This window comes from Drosophila arizonae, chromosome 5 (genome assembly GCF_054131065.1).
Source record: "Drosophila arizonae isolate 15081-1271.41 chromosome 5, UAZ_ARI_1.0, whole genome shotgun sequence".
Taxonomy (NCBI): domain Eukaryota; kingdom Metazoa; phylum Arthropoda; class Insecta; order Diptera; family Drosophilidae; genus Drosophila; species Drosophila arizonae.
In genome coordinates, this window is record NC_142925.1 from 15821442 (window position 1) to 15841435 (window position 19994).

General features: G+C 37.2%; 2 protein-coding genes across 2 annotated transcripts; one reads left to right on the forward strand and one right to left on the reverse strand.

Annotated features, from left to right (window-relative positions):
* Positions 1–373: 373 nt before the first annotated feature.
* Positions 374–2654, forward strand: LOC108617654 (uncharacterized). Its single transcript, XM_018013500.2, has 2 exons — positions 374–1592; positions 2176–2654. Exons 1-2 carry the CDS (start codon positions 448–450, stop codon positions 2303–2305), a joined length of 1275 nt encoding a protein of 424 aa, XP_017868989.1. The 5' UTR covers positions 374–447; the 3' UTR covers positions 2306–2654.
* Positions 2655–2660: 6 nt separating this feature from the next.
* On the reverse strand, positions 2661–19521 carry rgr (regular). The gene is made up of 5 exons (XM_089471108.1): positions 18197–19521; positions 6033–6263; positions 5603–5947; positions 4405–4791; positions 2661–4340 (listed from the first exon to the last, which is right to left on the reverse strand). Exons 1-5 carry the CDS (start codon positions 19211–19213, stop codon positions 3288–3290), a joined length of 3033 nt encoding a protein of 1010 aa, XP_089327234.1. The 5' UTR covers positions 19214–19521; the 3' UTR covers positions 2661–3287.
* Between the last annotated feature and the right edge of the window lie 473 nt (positions 19522–19994).

Here is a 19994-nt window from a genome sequence, read left to right on the forward strand (position 1 = left end):
CGGTTTATTTGAATTGGGAAAAAAAGTTTGTTTTCTCAATAGAAATTCTGCAAAGGGAATATAAAACAGGCGAAATGGAAAAAATTATGAAAATTTAATAAATAATCACATTAAAATATATTAAGAAAATAAAAATTCACCTTAAATTCAGATTAATTAAAACATTTGATTCTGTTCGAACTGTTTTGTTTGTCCTATGATTTTAGTTAATGAACTTTAAGGAACAGTATTCCGGGTTTGGATGACTTTAAACCTTGTCCATAAACTAGCTAAATCTGCCACAGACATTTCAAGTGCAATGCAAAAACTTCTTATCAGAACAAAGCTGAGCTGCGCATAGCTTCCTGATCTATAGTAGTTGCTATAAAATACTAGTAATTTATTTCATTTCAGTATTGCTTGAAGCTTTGCGCATGTTAAAAGTTATTATTTAGATAAACTAGTAAAATGAAAAAGGGAAATTTGTGGATCATCCTTATTATCATCTCGGTCATTCCATGCTCCTTCAGTGCTACGGTCTCTGTTTTAAAAAAGAAGGAGCCGCCTGTTAAGGATTGCATACGAGATATTAAAAACAAATCGGAAATGTGTCATAATACTACCCAAATCGCAGTTCCACTAGTGAATCAAACCGTTACGCCCAAACCCAAGTTAGCCGAATTTCAAATAGATGCACATAAGACAATTAGCATTAGTAAAGATGATCTCAATGATCTGTTGGATGTTTATATGGACAAACTAGCTGAAAATGCAGCTACGATTCATGAGAAAGAGAACGAGATAATCAAACTTCAGTCAGGGAACAAATCCGATGAGGATCAACTTAAGAAATATCAGGAACAACTGGAAGCGTGCCAGATGCAAAATACGACACTCACACACACGCTGAGCGAAAGAGATGAACAAATTAAGGCTTTGCAATTGAAAACAAGTGTTTACGAGACGAGATTGAAGCGAAAGCAAAATCTTTTGGCTGTGCATAGAAAACAAAATGCAACGAATGCAGCAACGATAAACGAGCTGAAAGCTCGTGTCAAAGTCTTGGCATACAAGCTAAGGGAGAGGAAAGATGATCTATTGGCCGACTGGGAGGCGGCAACAAATAGTTGTTTACCCCATAACAAAATGTCTGGAATTCATTTAATGGAATTGCCCGATTTTCGACCGTTTTTGGTGGCCTGCGAGGGCAACGGCTGGACGGTGATTCAGCGCCGCTTGGATGGATCTGTGAATTTCTATCGCAATTGGAATGAGTATCGCAACGGCTTTGGCAAGCTGAATGGCGAGTTTTTCATTGGGCTGGAAAAACTGTACAGGCTAACGGCATTTCAGCCCCATGAGCTTTTCGTATCGTTGCGCCTCTTCAATGGCAGCCATCGCGTCGCTTTCTACGACGACTTTGTGATTGGCAGTGAGACTGAGGGTTACGAACTCAAATTACTGGGCCATTTCCATGGTAATGCCAGCGATGCAATGCGCACGCACGACAAAATGAAATTCTCAACCTACGATAGGGATCACGATGAATTCACTCACATCAATTGTGCTGAGTATCATCATGGGGCGTGGTGGTATGACTTCTGTTCGCGCAGGTGGGTGTGCAATAGGTGCTATAAAAACAAGAAAAATATTTAATATGCTATCTAGAATACTAATTATAAATACCATATGTCTATACACTGAATAACATATTAGCATGTAAATATATTTAACATAAATACCACACTTATCATTAAAATTACATCTAAAAACCAGTTATAGACATATACTGTAAATTTACTAGCATGCTATTATATAACAATTAATAGTTTACTATAAAACTACTAATAAAAGTATTTTATTTATTACAATATTTTAATATCAAATAAATAGTTATTATTATAATAAAAGAATAATGTGCTGCTTTATAAATGCACTTTAGAGATATACTGCATAGCACACTAAGAAAAATTATTACTTTTAGTAAATACCATAATGAACAGTTTTAATTATCGTATATGCATGACTTGCATTGAAAAACTCGTATATTCTCTATAAAAAATTCGAATGAGAAATAATATATTTTAAGCAAACAAATAATTAAAACTTGACAGCAGCATTATTGCTATATATACTATATAGTCTATATTCCATGGCATACAAAATACTTATTATAATTTTTGTATTTAATTCTAGCAATCTCAATGGAAAATACTTTAAAACCCAAACGGACAGCGAACAAGGAATCTTTTGGGATCAATGGTACAGCTTCAAGTCTTTAAAGTCTGTCCAAATGCAGATACGGCCAAAGAATGCTAAAACTTAAATAAATTACATATCGGGCAATAAATGACAAATCATTATTGAGTCGAGCGATAAGTGCTACAATTAATTCCACTCCCCATTTTGTTGTTGTTCATTGCTCATTGCATTGCGCTGTTTATTGGCAGACGAATCAATGATGCAATTAATTTTCCATTCATTACATTCCATTGCTACAATAAGATCATTTCAATTAGGTTGGTGCATTATTCAGCTGAAATGGGATCTTTGATATATCGGAAATGGGTCTTTGATATATAAATGTTTATATACCCTTATGCTTTGGCGTTGTTCCATTATATAATTTAACAATAAATATTTCTGCTGGCAAAATAAACAAATTCTTATTAAATGAAATATTTATGTTATATGTTTACATATATATATTTTTGTATATATTTTTATGTAAATAATTTAATATATATATTTTTATTCAAATATATTTGTGTATATATAAATAATTATTTTAAAACTTTTGTCTATATTATTTTACATAAATTGATATATGAATTTGAAGCCTGTTGAAACTTAATTTCTAAACTTAGATCTATATTCCACCTATGCTATAGCTATGGCGTTGAATATGTTTAAAGTTAGTTGGGAACGCTATAAACTAATTAAGTATGCTCGTTTAACACTTACTAATACATCAATTTAAAAACAGCTGGAAGTAAATAAATAATATACATACATATATATATAGGTACTTAAATGATATAAGAAATTTGCTAACATAGCTAGCTTAAATATAATTAAAACTAAGTTGAGATCGTTTGCTTAAAAGATATACCAAAGACTAACAACTATTGAATATGATATTTATACCATTTGAGCTAGACGTTAGTTTATAGGCTAGGCAGATCACTTGGTGGTATTTAGAAGATGTGTTAAGTACACGCGTTCTCTACTGAGTAGTGAGTATCTCTGAGTACATGCCAAATTGAATCGACTGCCTGTAATGGCTTTGTAAATAGCTGGCAAATTGATTAGACGTTGGCTGTGGGAGAGTATTGTTGTGACTGCTCCTCGACCTCCACCGCCACCTCCTGCTCCAGCTGCTGCTCCTCCTCCTGTTGCTGCTGCTGCTCTGAAGTGTGCTCACGTTTTCTGTGCCAACGCAAACTGGCGAACTGTGCAAAGCGCTTGCCACAAGCTCCACACTTGTACTTCTTCACGGCCAGATGGAGTTCGGTGTGCTTCTTGAGGTTGCCGTATGTGGTGAAGGTCTTGCCGCAGACGGTGCACAAATGCTTGCGTATATTCAGATGGGCATTCATGTGATCGGTGAAGCGATTCTTCTCATAGAAGCCCTTGTCGCAGATGGGACAATGGAACGACGACTGATTCAGATGCGTGCGCCGGTGTATATCGAAGAACGACCACGTCTTAAACGACTTGCCGCACAGGTCACAGATGTAGGGCCGTTCGCCCGTGTGCGTGCGCATGTGGATGGCCACCTCAGTGGATGTGGCGAAGCGCTTGTCGCACTGCTCGCAGGCGTAGGGGAAGTCCCGTCTATGGCGCCGAATGTGCACCGTCAGATTGCAGGGCATTTGGAAGCCCTTGCCGCAGAGCGTGCAAATGAAGGGCTGTGTGCCGTCATGCGCCGCCCGATGTACTTTGTACTGATCGCAGGTCTTCACCAGCTCGCTGCACACGTCACAGCGAAAGGGACCCAGATTCGGTTCGAGAAACTGGCCAAGTTTCGCATGTAGCAAGGAAATGCTGCTGCAGTCCGAGGCATTTGTTAGGATCTTGCGTTTCTGCGCCGAGAAGTCCTTGCGCAACTCAAACAAAGTCTTCTCCAGCTCGGCTGTGGTGTAGGTCCTTTGAAATGTCGTATTGAGCTCCTCCAGCATCTGGCCCAGGGCGTGAGTGCGATAGGCATTTGAACGAAAATCGGGATGATCGACATCCCAAAGGGCGGGATAGTTGCGATAGATTTCCACAAACTGCAGCTGATCCTCCTGCAGCTCGAAGCTAATGCTGCTGGCATCAATGAACTTGGTTCGACGATACGATTCCACAACTCCCTTTTTCTACAAAACAATCAACGTAAATATTTGGCAATGGTATTCTATTTAATCTACTACTACTACTCACCTTGCTGATCTTATTGAAGATCTGCTCCTGAAGAATCTTCTGTAGAAACTCCAGCTCATCGTAGCACCACAGCTTGGGCAGATAGAGACCCTTATGCTTGATCACCATGCGCAGCTCCTTGCGATAGCGCGTGCGCAGCTTCTGCAACTCCTTGTAGCAGTCCTCGCCGCTCATCTCGTAGTTGAGCTCCTCCAAGAGCTCCGCTGAGATCTGCCGGTATAGCTCCTTCTTGCTGCAGCTGTTATAGTCAAAGTGCTGCGGATTCCATAGACACTCCTGGCGCCTGAAGCCATCGATCAAACAGCTTAGCACCTCTCGGTATTGCGCTGACTTTGTGGTCGATTCGCTGTCCGTTTCACAGGACTTTTCACTCTCAGCTGATTCGTTCTGGGAATGAATGTGAAATTAAAGACTGTGCGTAAATATAGTTGAATAGGGAAGCATTCGATATGGTATTATTATTATAAATAAATATACTAAATAAACCAGAATAAGCATAACTAATATCTGTAAATTGAAAATTCAATGGGTTCAGGTCTATGTTTTACACAGGCTAATAGCTTCCTTTTCCCTTCTCCCATAGCTATGTAGCTGAAAATGAGAACGGAAGCACGCTCGATTCTGGGAATTACTTTCATAATAGAACTGGATACCCATGCACGCTTGTCAGCTCTACCGGGTAGAGAACCCAGCCTACCCTATTATTATGTATACGACTTGGGATTTATTCCTGCTTCTTCTCTCTCGTCTCAATTTCTAAGAAAATGAGATAGAAAGTCAGGCAAAACTTGAAACCCAATCTTCCGGGTGGTGAACACAATTTACATTTTTCTCATGATTAGCTTTACCTTAACTACCCTATTGCTAAGGCTATGAGTAGAGCTTTAGCCTCTCTCTCTCTCTCTCTCTCTCCCTCTGTTTACTTTTTGCGTGAAATCACGTTTTCAGTGCAAACAGCTAATTTACCCATCAATATTGACAAACCCTAAACCTTATCTTTGGCAGTTTCATCTCCCTTGATAGCTTCTTAAGCCTGACCTTCGCCTCTCCCTCTCTATCCTTCGTGTGAAACTAATCTTCCACTTCACTGATATCATTACGTCTCTCTCTCCCTCTCCCTCTCCCTCTCCTTCTCTTTGTTTCGTGTGAAAGCCATCTTCCCCATTTACCCATCAACCCTTTTTTCCCTAACCCTTACCTTTGCCTCTCGCTCGGCTCTCTTAGCTTCAATGACGCCTCGCAAGAAGTGCATCTTCTCGAAGTACCACAGACGCGACTTGTACTTGTCGCCCAACGAGTTCAGTTTGCTCAGCTCGCGCCGGTAGCGACCGCGCAGCTCCTTCAGCACGGCGAAGACCTCGGCGCCGGTTAGCGGTATCTGAAAGACGGCCTGTAGGGGCGCGGCCAATTCATTGTAGACGCTGCGCTTGGCATTGTATTTGTAGTCGGGATGCTTGGGATTCCAGAGCTTCTCGCTGCGCTCATAGGCGACCAGCAGAGAGCAGACGAATTCGCGATTGCGCTCGAGTTCGCGACGCGTGCGCTGTGTGTGAGAGAGAGAGGAAGATAAAGAGAGAAAAAGTGAGATAAAATTACTGTTGTTGTTGTTTATTTTTTATAAGGCTCACCAGCTTCAAGTCCACGCTGCTTGCAACGCTGCTGGTGGGCGAATTGGGCGGCATTGGTGTTGGGGGCGTGGCCGGCGGGGTTAACTCGAGCACATTCTGCTCCATATGCTGGCGCTGCTGTTGTAGTTGTAATTGCAATTGCTGCAGTTGTTGTTGTTGTTGTTGTTGTTGTTGCTCTGCAGCAGCTGTAGCAGTTTGCTTTTCCGCGTCGCGTAGCTTGCGCTGCATTGCCTGGCAAAAAGAGCAAATATTTCGCATTCGTGTAAATAAATACGTATATAGATAACCCACGGATACGCACGCATAAATAAAATCATATGATCGTGTCTTCACTTCACGTGTTTACAACAAAACAAAGAAGAACAAAAGAAGAGCAAGAAAATGGGAAAGGGAAAGGGAAAGTCTCCTGGCTCCGCTCGCCCCAGTTCCGCCCTTAGCAAGTGTAAATAACAGCGGCTATTGGCCTTTTGGAGCTGAGCGCCCTCGTCGTCATCGACATGGCTTATCGCACATTGTGCACAGCTTTTTACAACTATAACAATTTGCCCCTATGTATGTACATATATATTATATATCTGTATGTATATCTAAAGTTGTTTTTTGTTCGAAATATGTTTGCATTTACATTGCTTTCATTTGTTTGCATTGTCCATGGCATTTGATGAATTATTCAAGGGTATATCGCGTGTCTCATACAATGCGCTTCCTCTTCTTCTTGTTCTTTTCCTACTCTAAGATCAGTCGCTTTATCAGCCACGTACAACAATGGAAAAATAATTTATGTCATAAAACTCTACGAAAGCAACAACGGAAACAGGGGAAATACTGTATATACCCTGTATTTTGTAGATCTAGAATTTTATAATGTGAAATAAAGTAATAAGAAAAGATAAAGAATTTATGTAAAGAAATATGTGAATATAAAAAGATAGGGTGTATAAATATACCCTATAAGTTACAGGGTATACTGTAGAAAATACCTAAAACAAGAATTTTCTACTGAAATTTCATAGAATTTATAAAAAGATACTGATAACAATATACCCTACAAATTACAGGGTATATTGTAACTAGTACAGAGAAGAGTTTTCCAGAATTTTTTACTGAAATTGCATTGAATTTAAGACAGCAAATCTACATAAAATATTCTAGCAATCGAATAAATATTTCACTTGTCGTAGATCATATCAAATTACTTCCTAGCGAAACTCGAACTTTGTTTCCAGCTGCAGAATGCCAAAGCTTAGATAGAATTACATAGAACGAAGTGTAGCCACATGGGAGTCAATTTCAAGCACGACGACAGTTTTCATATTCCATAGAATATCTAGAAAGTATCTCAAACTCAGAATTATCTGCACATTAAAAACCTATAAATTTGCATGCAGTAATATCCGGATCCAACTGGTTTTAATTAATGTGAGCCTAGGTTTGTTAGGCACTGTTTTTTTTTTTAAAGGGTATATTGGTTTGTTGGACAATGAATGCGATTTTGATACTGTCCAGTATTTAACACTTTGGTATATAAAAAATATAATAATAATTGTAGATATATGCCTGTCGTGTATATATGATAATGATATTTAAGCTATATTATTAATGATAATTATTCTTTAGGATATCATATGCTACATCCTTATTTAAAGCGAATGGGTCTATTAGTCTTAGCAAGAGCTTTACTTGTATCAACATTTCAAAAGTATATCTAAGACAACGCAAACAGAGTATCTCTTATTCCATCAGTACACTTTTGAGGAGAAATGTTTTCTGTTTCATTTGGCGCATTCGCTCATAATCGCAAAATGGAAAATGGAAGTTGCCGCCTGATTGTCGTGAATTAAAAGTGCGACAAGTGCTGCAATTGTTGACCCGCTTTTATGGGCATTTTGTTTTCTTGATTCTTCAGTCGATTCGTTCGATTTGCAATAACTGTTGCTGGCCCATCCAGCGAATCAATAAATATAACTGATTGCAGTTAAAGAAGAATTGTGTGTGAAGCCAATTGGGAGAGTCTGGAAGAGGCAATCGAACTCACTTTACTTCTTCACATTTCGATTGAGAGTCAATCAAATGGCGATAATATGGATAATACTCTGCATTTTCTTATACACAATCTGAATGCCTTGCTAATACTAAGCCCGCTGTGCAGTGAAACCTATCGACTGCCAAAAGCAAACCCTGACCTTTTCAATATTAATCAATGGTATTTCGCTGTTTGTTAATTGAACAAGTGAAGCATTGCAGACCTTGGCCCCAATTGAAAGCGAAAAGAGGAAATCAAAGAACGGCCAACAGACAGCTCGAGCTGAAGCACAAACTTGAAAAAAAAAAAAAAACACCCCATAGCCGACGCAACACAAAACCCAACCCAGAACTACCCAAAAGTGAACTCGATTTTGCAGTAAATAAAGCAGAAAAACATGTACCATTCGCTGTAGTTGTTGTTGTTCTTGTTGCTGTCCGCCCTAAAGGTATGTGGCTGGCACGTTGTCGGCCAGGTAAAAAGGAAGAGCATATGTGTGGCGAGTGCACGACTAGCAAATACCCTATGGCTAGCTTAACTTTGATTGATTTAACTTTGAGAGACTATAAATAGTTCTATATAGAGCTTTAACAAAATCTGTGATACATTTTTAATTAATTTAATTTTCGCATTTTCATTTTCTTTCTTCTCTAATTGTACATGGGTATTTTTTTTTTTATCAATTTTCAATTTTAGCTATTAGTTTTATAGAGTACTGAAACAGCATTGCTTAAATCTTTTGACTAATTTCCTATTTGTATTTTTCTTATAAATTTTATATGTTACTTACTGTTTTGTAGTTCTAAAACTCCCTTGATACCCTTGAGCTATGAATGTGTTAACGTTTCCAGTTAGATGTCTAGTTAAATAGATCGATATGGATAGAGGTATAAATAGCCAAATGGATGCACGGTTAGACGGCAGAAGAACCGTCTATATGTACTCAGCTAATGATCAAGAATACGTTTAAGAATGTTATTTGAAGGCCTCTCTTACGTTATAATCTCTAGATTTTATATTTTTCTAGTTGAACGCCTTTAGAAATGTGTGTAGATGCAAAGTAGGCAGACAGAGATAGACTACATACTGACTCATACTGTCTAGCTCAGCCATGCCATCCTTTATCTGTTAAGCACATATGCCCACTTTGCATACTCTCAAAGCTTGCAGGGTATAGCAATTGCGAGTACTAAGGGTGGGGTCCACCTGGGCTCTGTTGCATGCAACATACAGTCAGTCTATATGTCCCTGTGCATGTGTATAGCTACATAGCATATATATATGTAAGTCTATGTGTATCCAGGGTATCTAGGGTAGCTTCAGCAAATGGTTTAGCAGCTGTTTCTGTAGATTTCTGCAGCGAAGGCGCGCAATTTGTAGAGCGTGCCAAAACAATGCCAGCTAAATATGAGGAATATACAAAATAAAAACTACAAATAAGTAAAATATAACACTCGGGCGATGACGTTCGAGCGACGTTGGAGCACTTAGGGATTGGGTTTGTTTGGCTCGCTGCGGCCTGTCAAATTGGGTGTGGCAGCGGTGGCATGGCGTGGTGGCACAAAGGGGGCTTGACCGCTGTCCACTATTGATGGGGCGTCTGCGTCACGGACGCCGTCTGTGTTTACTGAACACGCAATTGAAATAATTGATCCAGTTAACAAAATTGCATAAAAATTCAATAAAAAGGCAGCCACAACAACAACAACAACAACAATAATGGGGAGACTCGGAACAAATTGAAACCTGATCGCAGAACCATTTATCGAGTTTATTTACATATACAATAAACACATACACATGTGCGTGTCTGTATGTGTGTGTGTGTGTGTGTGTGTATTCTCTAATGCAAAGGGGTCGAAAATTCATTAGAAATCTAAAGAGCGAAAAAGAATTTGTAGTGGAAGACTTATGAAATTTAAGAATCTGAGTCTGAAATTAGAGTTAAGCAATGGTCGAGGTGTTTGTCAGCTAAAGCATAGAATGGGCTCGTCTAGAACTTTCAGAGTGATAGACTGACTAATTGGTTGACTAAATAATAAAGTAAAAGTTATTAAATGATGTAAGATAGATTTAGATTATGACTTTGAATATGGACAGAGAATATTAATCAATTAATTTAATGAATGATTTATTTATAGAATATTAAAGATTTTTGTGGAATTTGTTAACTCAAACTTTTGGTATATTGATTGATTGACTGATTGATTAGTAAAGACTCAACAGAAGCTGGAATTATTTAGACAGCACAGATTTAACGGATTGATAGACTGTTTGATTGACTGATTCCATAGCTAACTAAGACTATTTCCATAACTAGAATGTTGGGCGATCTATTAGCTGCCTGATTGACTGGATAATTAATATAATATTTAAATTATTACAATATAAATGAAACAAATGAAATTCAACTATTTGCCAATCATCATATATCAACCAACATATAATATTGTAACAATCATAATATATAATATTGTATATTATTTTAAATAGTCTATGCAGAACCTGAACGAATCCTCTACAAAATCATGAATAGAGTAGAAATTGTTGACAATTCGATCAGTTAGCCAAGTTATGTAATGTGTTTGTCACTCAGAATGTTTGCTGATAAGCGTCATCCATATCAATATCATGCAGTCCGAATAGACTGCAGACGCGGACGCAGAGCAGCGGAGCAGCGTCATCAGCCTCGAGCTGTATTGTTATAATTTGTGTGTATTTGGCGCTGTTAACAGTGGATGTGGCCATATGATGGAGCCCTGTTTGATGTGTTCGATGTCGCTGCTCAATTAAAAATGATTGTTTATTGCATTTGCCACTGGAGCAGACGACGGCACAGATGACACAAAATATGCGGGTAACGCAATCAATTCCTTTGATGATGATGGCGATGGCGATGGCGATGGCGATGTCCAGCCAGCTGTTGTTCCACAAATTAATCAAATGGCATTTATCAACCGCAGCGTCAATTGTTGATTATCATCGGCAGGCAAAGCAGAGATGGGCGTGGCAACTAGAGGGCGTTCGCTAAGCGAAATCCATGAAAATTAGCTGTGGGCGGAATTCTAATGGGTGTTGGCTCTGGGCTCTGGGCCCTCGACTCTCGGTCTGTTGGCCATCGTCAAGCGGCATTGCCTTTGTGCCGTTACAAGCCAAAAGCAAATAAAAGATTCATGCTAATGCCATTAAAACACATTTAATACCCTTATAAAACATTTGGCCTGGAAAACGGCTTCAAAACGCTGTCAGCCCGTCGACAAATTGCATTAAATATTGTTGAAACTTTTCGCATTTGTTTATTTACTTTAAAGCTGAGTGTTTGCCACGATTTGATTGATTAAAAGCTGCAAACGGGGTGGGCTTCCATTGGGGCTTTGCTAATCAATAAGGCATATCTGCAACTACTCCACTTGCCACACGGCCACTCGCAGGCCAAAGAAAAGACCCGTTTCAGCTGCCGCTGCCACTGCCAGCAGCACTCGCACGGCAGCTCGTGGCGCTTATTTGTATGCTACATAAACAAAATGAGCTCCAAGTGCCATAAAAGGGGAACAGTTTAATATGTTCGTATGATAATCGCTACGAAACAGCCGGGCCAAAAGGCCACATAACATGCAAGAGCCACAACCTAGTTGCACAATCACTGATGGACCACTGGATACCCTATGATTGTAGAAGAGTATGAGATGAATACTTAACCCTAGCCTATTGCACCTATTGCAAGAAAGAGATAAACCAAGAAACGGATGGAAATATTACAAAGCTTTTGCCACATTCAAAGCAATGCTGAGCAGTTGATAGACTAATGAATACCCTAGAAAAAATGATAGTATTGCAAAGAAATAGACAAAATATCGCAGATGGACCAATGGATAGCCAAAGATAATAAAAAACATGAACAGATAATTTAATTAGACATCTAAATATCTGAGTATCTATGTATCTAAGTAACTAAGAGATACTTAGATAAGTATATCAATATCTATGTATCTAAGAGATACTTAGATAAGTATATCAATATCTATGTATCTAAGAGATACTTAGATAATTATCTCAAGTATCTATGCATCTATGTATCTATGTATCTAAGAGATACTTAGATATCTATGTATCTATGTATCTAAGAGATACTTAGATATCTATGTATCTAAGAGATACTTAGATATCTATGTATCTATGTATCTAAGAGATACTTAGATATCTATATCTATTTATCTATGTATCTATATATATATATATATATATGTATCTATGTATCTATGAATCTATGTATCTATGTATCTAAGAGATACTTAGATAAGTATATCAACATCTATGTATCTAAGAGATACTTAGATAAGTATATCAACATCTATGTAAGTAAGATATACTTAGATAACTATCCTAATATCTATGTACCTATGTATCTATGTATCTAGTATCCACCTTCTCTCATCTATCTAATATCCACGTCTCTCTCACTCCCTCTCTCTTCCTTCAACAATCATTCTCCCCCCAGCAATGTTTCACCCACTCACGTGCTATCGATATCTGTATTAGCCAATTGTTTATTATCATAGCCTATCTACAAATTATTATAGAGTATATACAGCTATATATACACAGAGAGAGCCCCTACATAGCAGTCGTAAAAGGTAAAGCTAAGCATTTGTGACGTAATCGCAGCTAAAAGTGTTGCGAGACGCGTGTACACAAAGAACACTTTGTCTATCGATCCGGGCACTACTCGAAATGCTGAAATCACATAGATAATGCTCCAAGTATTCGATGCAATCAATTTTTGCACCTAATGCGGCGATATTAACTTATTTGGTTCACGGTTCATAAAGAACGAAAAACTAAAACTAAAAGCAAATAAATTTCATCAGTCAGTCACAAGGCAGTTAGTAATTTAATTAGACTGATTATAAACCTGAGACGATAAATCAACTGATCGATCAGTGCAGCCAGACCTGGGACAGGTGTTTTGTGTGCGTGGGTGAAATCGGACAAAACCCAACTGCGGCTATCTATAAAGCGCTGGGAAAACAAGTTAAAGTCGCAGCATTAAAAATATGCTAAATGAATAATTTTGGTGGTACATGTTAATTATTTAATAAGCGTAGCTGATAATAAAAACAAAAAGTGTGAAAGGGAGAGAGAGAGAGAGAGACAGATCGATCATAAAAGACAAGAGAGAATTTAGCGTAGTTTTTATAAGAAGACAAATGATCGAGTCCTTGAAACTTATTAATCACATAAATGTACAAATATAATATATATATATATATATTTGTTCTTTTTGGAGCATAAACTACACCTGTTTACTTAGGCTGTTAGCTATAATCTTAGTTTAAGGCAATCGTAAATTAGCCAGAGATTATCTGTAATTCGCAATTTTATCAAGTGAAGCATGAGGAATTATCAATTCGTGACAAAGTAAAAAAAAAAAACTCCATGGGGCTGATGATATGAAATAATTCTCTGTGCTTATTTAGGCTAACAATTTCGCAAATAATCTTTTGCATATTAATTACATTTCATCAGTGAATCGCATGAAATAGTTTATCTTTTTTCCATCAGTTGAATGATACTTAAAATACAGAAACTCACAAGTTACTAGACATATATCACTTAATTTATTAGGTCTGCATTCCAGTTTTGTTTGTTTTTTTTTTTTTTTTTTTTTTTTTTTTCAATATATATAAGACGTTTTCTTTCATTTAAGAATAAACTATGATTAATAGAGTTGGAACTCTTAAGTTACATGAACTACTTAATCGCATTAAATAATTTAATATATTATATCATGTTTCAGATTGATGACAGAGCTTGGGTATCAAAAGATCTACAAGTTATCGAGATATATGACTCATTTTGATCGGTTTTCAATCAAGTTTTTTCATTAAATATTTTCAGTTACTTTTGAGCAGATCCCGATCTTAATAATTTATAACGGCTCTTGTGCTAATGTACACATATATAGTCTGTAATATTATGATTTCCACACTTCAGGCGTGTTTAATGATTTATGCGCTTCAATCGAGAAACATTGCGATAGGTGTTTCTTTTGCTTTTGTATTTTATGACAAGTGCTCTAAAAATACCAATTTACCGGTGTTTAAATGTACATTAAAAGCTGCTTAGGCCAATGGGAGAGCTGTGTGGAATACACACGTTCGTTCACCTTATCTATTGAGCCGTTTCAATAGCGACGAAAAAAAAAATTGAATTGAAATTGTTTTATTGCCCACAGCCTGAGCTGATATCGACGACGCGTCGTCGTTGTCGTCGTCGATGAGTAAGAGATTCTCTTGCGGGATTGGAATAGAGTCGTATGTTCCTATACTATATTCCAATATGATCTATAGAATTGCAACGGATTTTAATCTCAAGTGGCAAGAGTTGTACTTTCTTATAGATAATTAATGGAAAATTTTTAAAGTTCTATTTATGTTATTTAAAAAAAAAACGAGAAATAATTCATAGATAGATCTAGGTCAACCCAAATAAATGAAAAGTGAAATACTTCAATTGAATTATGATGTGTTTATCAGCCATTTAGCTCCACTGTGCATACCCCTAATAGCATATATGTATGTATGTATATATATGTCTGCCTAATCGAAGCATAGATAATTTGCTTCGTTGTTTACTTTCCCGGTTTATAGATAATAGTAACGTCAACGTTAACAGGCAAATGTGCCCCCAGACTTATTGATAAAAAAAAGCAACCAAAACAAAAAAAAAAAAAAAAAAAAACAACTAAAATACACTATCGACTGCCTAATACTCGTTCAAGATGTAAATATCTATATGAATTTTTGTCTTTATAGGAAAAAGATTTGCCAAACCCTAAAAAGTATTTATAATACATTTCATATATAAATATAGAAGGTATTATATATTATTATATACATAAATATATGAGGAATCTCTACATATAATATATTGAATTCTTATATAGTAGTAAATCTAGAACTAAACTAGACTAGAACTAGAGGTTAGCATTGAACAACATCCAAAATGTTACAGCTCTAACTGTAAAACTGAGAAAGATTTAGCTCCCTAATAATAGGCACTTTGTGATGTTACTTCAAGTTTTGGTATATAGAAATATATATAAATATATACAAATATATATAAAGATGTACATTATTAAATTGAAAATGTCTATTAATGAGTTTATCGTTTATCAATAGTAGAACCCAATATACTCTCTTTTCACATCATGGACGAGTATTCGTAAAAAAATAAAAGAGCTTGCCTCCGTTAGCTATGGAGTGGCTATTACTCGTAATTGTATAGAAACTTCTATGAGTAGACCCGTCTGGGGTTGGGGGCAAAAACAACAATTGTATTTCCATGAGTTCTATGTAGTCTGATATCGAAAGCAGGGTTAAGGCGGGGGGTTAAACGATAAAGTAGCCTAGACTCAATGTAGAGCAAAAATCTTTCAATGAAAATGACGACCAAATTCGTTTTTGTGAAATATCTATTATTAGGTAAATAACAGTGATTTATGCGAATATACATAAATAATATAAATATTTTATATAAAATATATATGTATATATATACATTTTTTTTCCAGAATTTTATAAGCCACCCTCTCACGGGGCATGCAATTTTTCAGGCCACAATAATTTAATATTTATATTGACGCATTTTCATTTTTACAAAATGCAAATTTTTAATATTTTTTTTTTTTTTTTTTTGCTCTTTAGTGTATATATAAAATATATATAAATGTATATATCATATTCAGGTCCCACAAATTTACCAACATTCACGCAAAATACCTCATCAAAAAAGGGTAAAAGCTCAAAAACTTATTTCATTTAAGTAAATAATTTAAATTTTAATCTCATGGTTTTATGTTCGCTAAAGTAGTAAAAAGAGGAAAATGTTAGCGAAGCTCATGTGTATTTACATACTATAAAATGGTCCAGCTTTTGGGAAACGCCCATTAAAGGCACTATGAAAGTTAAAGACTTGGAGTGTGAAATATATGAATGTGTATAAATAAATTATCAGCTTTGTAAGAGGTGTGTTCAACAGTTTTACAGCTAGAAATCTGGAGTTAATAATTAGCTCTTCAACAGTTACACCCACACCAAGTTTATTATATAATAATAAACACACCCTGTGGAAATTTTGTAAACCAATTTGACGAATATTGTATCTTGAAAGAGTATACTGCAGTCTGTTCCGCCCGATTGCAACATGCCATGTCTGTCCATGGGCAAAAAATACTCACAATATATTTATATGTATATATCAATGAATTGATATGTTCTACAATTTTTATATTTATAAGATGACCAAATTTGGAAAGAAAATAGGTAAAAAGCTTTACTGCAAATGCTGTGCCAAATATAGATTGTGGAAATTGAAATTGAAACGAAAATCGAGGGTATATTTTAATAACTTTTGGCTGGCTGCCGATTCCGAAATTGTGAACGTGTATTATACCGTCAGTAGCTGCCGATGGGCATGTTATTGTTTTATTTATTTAATTTTTTTTTTTTTATAAATAAATATTAATATAGAGGAACAGGAAAGATAAATATATATTTTAAGTTACATAAAAAACATATATAACAGCTCTCAAATCTAAGTTTCCTGTTCTTAAGTGCTCTGAGATAGTTGGGATCATAGCAACAAATGTCTAGAGCATAGATCAATTTCGTTCGTCATCCGGTTCAAAAATATAAATACTTATGTACATATACAGTTTTTTTTCTTGGATCTATCACGCCTCTTTCTGCTTAGTTACATAACTATTAGGGAATCTGTACTTCCATTTTCAATGGGTATTCTAAAGAAGTCATGCATATGTATGTATATACACATATATTATAATAGATACATACACATTTAAATCTTATTCAAGTCTTCACTCTTCTAAATAGTTTTTGTTTTTGGTTTTTTGACATCTTTTCGAACTACTTTTTTATTTAAATTGTTTAGAGCTAGTTTAAATGTTTATTTTATTTCTATTTCACTTTTTTTTTTTTTTTTTGTATGTTTGACAAAATCAGCGCAAAACAAAAAGCCGAAAGCAAAAAATAAATAAATAAATATAAACAGAAGTAGTTTTGTTTTTGTTTCCATTTCTTTTTTGTTCTAGCACATTAATCGAAGGCTTTTTTCCACGCCTCGGCTGTATTTATTTTGTGAGCACATAAATTTATTATGTTGTTGTTGCTAGAAATCAGTTGTTTTTTTTTTTTTTTTTTTTTTTTTTTTTTGCTGTCTAGCGTTTGTCGTAGCATTTTTTGGCGTCATTATATAGTATTTCCACAAAAAAAATCTGAGTTTTTTTGACGAAACCAAAACAAGTGAAAATGAAAAAAAAAAAAAACACGTCGCACGCTGCCCGCGAGTAAAAATAGCGAATACTCTCGCTACTGAAGCTGATGAAGTGCGTCTGACTACGCCCCTGTCGCCACGCCTGGTCGAAACAGCTCCCAAGGCTGAATATCGGGATAAACGAGGACGTAAACAAAATGTAATGAATGGCAAACGACTGCAACGCGACTGCTGAGATACCCTGCTTTGTTATGCACAGTTTGCAGGCATCTTCAATGCCAACAAGAAAAAAAAAAACTTTCCATAGCTAAATTCTATTTTTGATTTCTGAATTCTCTGGCTGGCTGGAACTCGACTATGATATACTCTACATAAGCAGAGATGATATACAAATTTATAAATAGATATCAATCAATATTTATATATACAAGAGATTTCCACATTCACCGCTAATTAATTTAATATTTCATAAAATCTAACTAAAATCAACATAAAAAGCTAGCTCACAGTTCAAGTGATTACTAAACAGTGCATGCCCTATTGGTTGCATGGACATAGGGTATGCTATAAATGCGACACAGTTTTTCGTATTTTGTGGCTGCTGCTGCTGCTGACATTGCCGTTGCCGCAGCCGCTAATGCGCCGTTATTTTGAAGGTCGAGCAGCCGCTGTCGAACCTATTTGCTAAGGGCCAGAACAACGGAAACCCCTTTTCTTTGCTGTTGTTCTTTTCACAACAACAAGGAAAACAACGGCAGCCAAATGACCGCATGGCCAGGGAATAGAGCGGGCTGAATAAAGGGGGAGGCGGGCGCTGTGTGCGAACAAGAATCAACGATTAACTTACCACGCGCCGTGTCTCATAACGGGGATGGGCGACCACACTGACAGCGCCACTGGACTCCGCCGCCTCGTATGTATTCGTCTTGCTGTTCGCTTGTGTATGTGTGTGGGTGTGTGTGTTTGCATGTGCATGCGCGTGTGCCTGTGCATGTGCCTGTGCTGGTGTCTGCGCTAGTGCCTGTGTGTGTGGCTGTGCCTGGGTATTGGTATGGGTGTGTGTGTGTGTGTGCGCGACTGCTGAAGAACAGACCTCATGCAATATTTCAAATGGATCTATCGAGTGCAGTCGCGCGTTCTGCTCGCAGCGCGAAATGTCAGCCGATGGCGGAGGCGAGGGTGGCAATGGATTTTCCATAACATAAACGAAGTCCATTTCGTCAGGTGTTGCTGCTGCTGTTGTTGTTGTTGTTGTTGCTAGTGCAGTTGTTGTTGCTGCTGTTGCCGTGCTGTTTAGTTGCAATAGCGCAGCATTGTTGTTGCTCGTCTTTGGCAGCGCCGATGTTTGTACAACGTTAGCGAGGTCTAGGCCCATGTCCATGTCTGGCAGCCCCATTGAAGCCTGCGCCTCATTCCAATTGGGCGGGTTCTTTGTGCGTTTTGTTGGGGCCACTGGAGTAGGTGTTGCATTGAGCACTGTTGTTGTTGTTGGTGTTGCTGCTGCCACTGCTGCTGTTCCTGTTATTGTTGGCGCACCTTCGAGATGCATATCCATTATCATTAGATTGAAATCGGTTTGCGTTGTTTGTTCAATTTTCACATCGGCGCCCTCGTAGCGCCGGCGCAGTTCCTGCATGTGATGGCCGCGTATGTGATCTATGAAAACCGAAAATTGTAGACAAATGGCCGGGCAGAAGGCGCAATTGAAACCGAAACATTGTACGTCCGGCGATGTGGTTATCTCTCCGCACTTGTGAAAGTATGCGTAATCCTCGAGCTGCCAGTGGAACGATTGCGGCGCCAACGGTTCAGCCTCAACGGCCGGCTGTAGCGATAATATTGTGTTTGTGATTTCGACGGCCATCTCCTCACATCAATTAATTAATATTTGTATTAATTGTTTGGCCACACACCACGCAGCACGCAGCAAGCCCCACGCAACACACTCCTTAAACGTCTCCTAATCACAATATTCCCTATTTTATTTATTTATTATTTTTATTGCTCGGCGGCGCGCGCCCACACGACAAACGCGAAACAATCAAAAAAGGTGAGCGCGGACAAGTGTGAAAGTGATGCGGCAACCGCTTATTAGGAATGCGTTCGTTGCAAACAGCCGGCAAACGAAAACTGTTGTTGTGCTCGTCTGTTCTCTTCTCTTATAAGAATGCCGAACGGCATGTACCCATACACTAACAAGGTGACTCACTGCGCAGTTCCGTTACTTTGGCGCTCTCTGAGCGCAAGAACATTATCATAGCGTTGTGTGTGACGTCAGTTCGTTGATTAAAAGATTTTGCTATTTGATTTATTCCATTTTTGTAAGTAGAACTTTATACAAATAATAAAGACTAATTTTTATTTTATTTTTCACAAAAATAATTTGGTATAAGTAATTAATTGAAAAACTATTTAAATTAAATTCAATTGTTTGTTTGTTTTTTGCAGCCCTTGTAATTGAAATTCATGTTGCCCTGGTAAATGTGAACTAATAATTCATTTGGAGTTTTTGGAAGTTTATGAACTTTGCAGATCACAATAAATGAAAAAAAAAAAAAAACAAACATAAGTTAATGCGAGTTCACTGAACTAAACAATTTTGAATAATTAAATTTGGGTGCTGCCAATTTGTTGCTAGTAAACAA

What these genes read in the sequence shown, in the direction of transcription:
- rgr (XM_089471108.1), bottom strand. Translation starts at nt 19,213, where the DNA reads ATGGCCGTCGAAATCACAAACACAATATTATCGCTACAGCCGGCCGTT. An exon ending in GTTATGAGACACGGCGCGTG is followed by an intron (nt 6,264 to 18,196) that starts GTAAGTTAATCG and finishes TCTTTTTGCCAG; the next exon opens with GCAATGCAGCGCAAGCTACG. An exon ending in TCTTCAATAAGATCAGCAAG is followed by an intron (nt 4,341 to 4,404) that starts GTGAGTAGTAGT and finishes ATTGTTTTGTAG; the next exon opens with AAAAAGGGAGTTGTGGAATC.
- LOC108617654 (XM_018013500.2), top strand. Translation starts at nt 448, where the DNA reads ATGAAAAAGGGAAATTTGTGGATCATCCTTATTATCATCTCGGTCATT. An exon ending in TATGACTTCTGTTCGCGCAG is followed by an intron (nt 1,593 to 2,175) that starts GTGGGTGTGCAA and finishes ATTTAATTCTAG; the next exon opens with CAATCTCAATGGAAAATACT.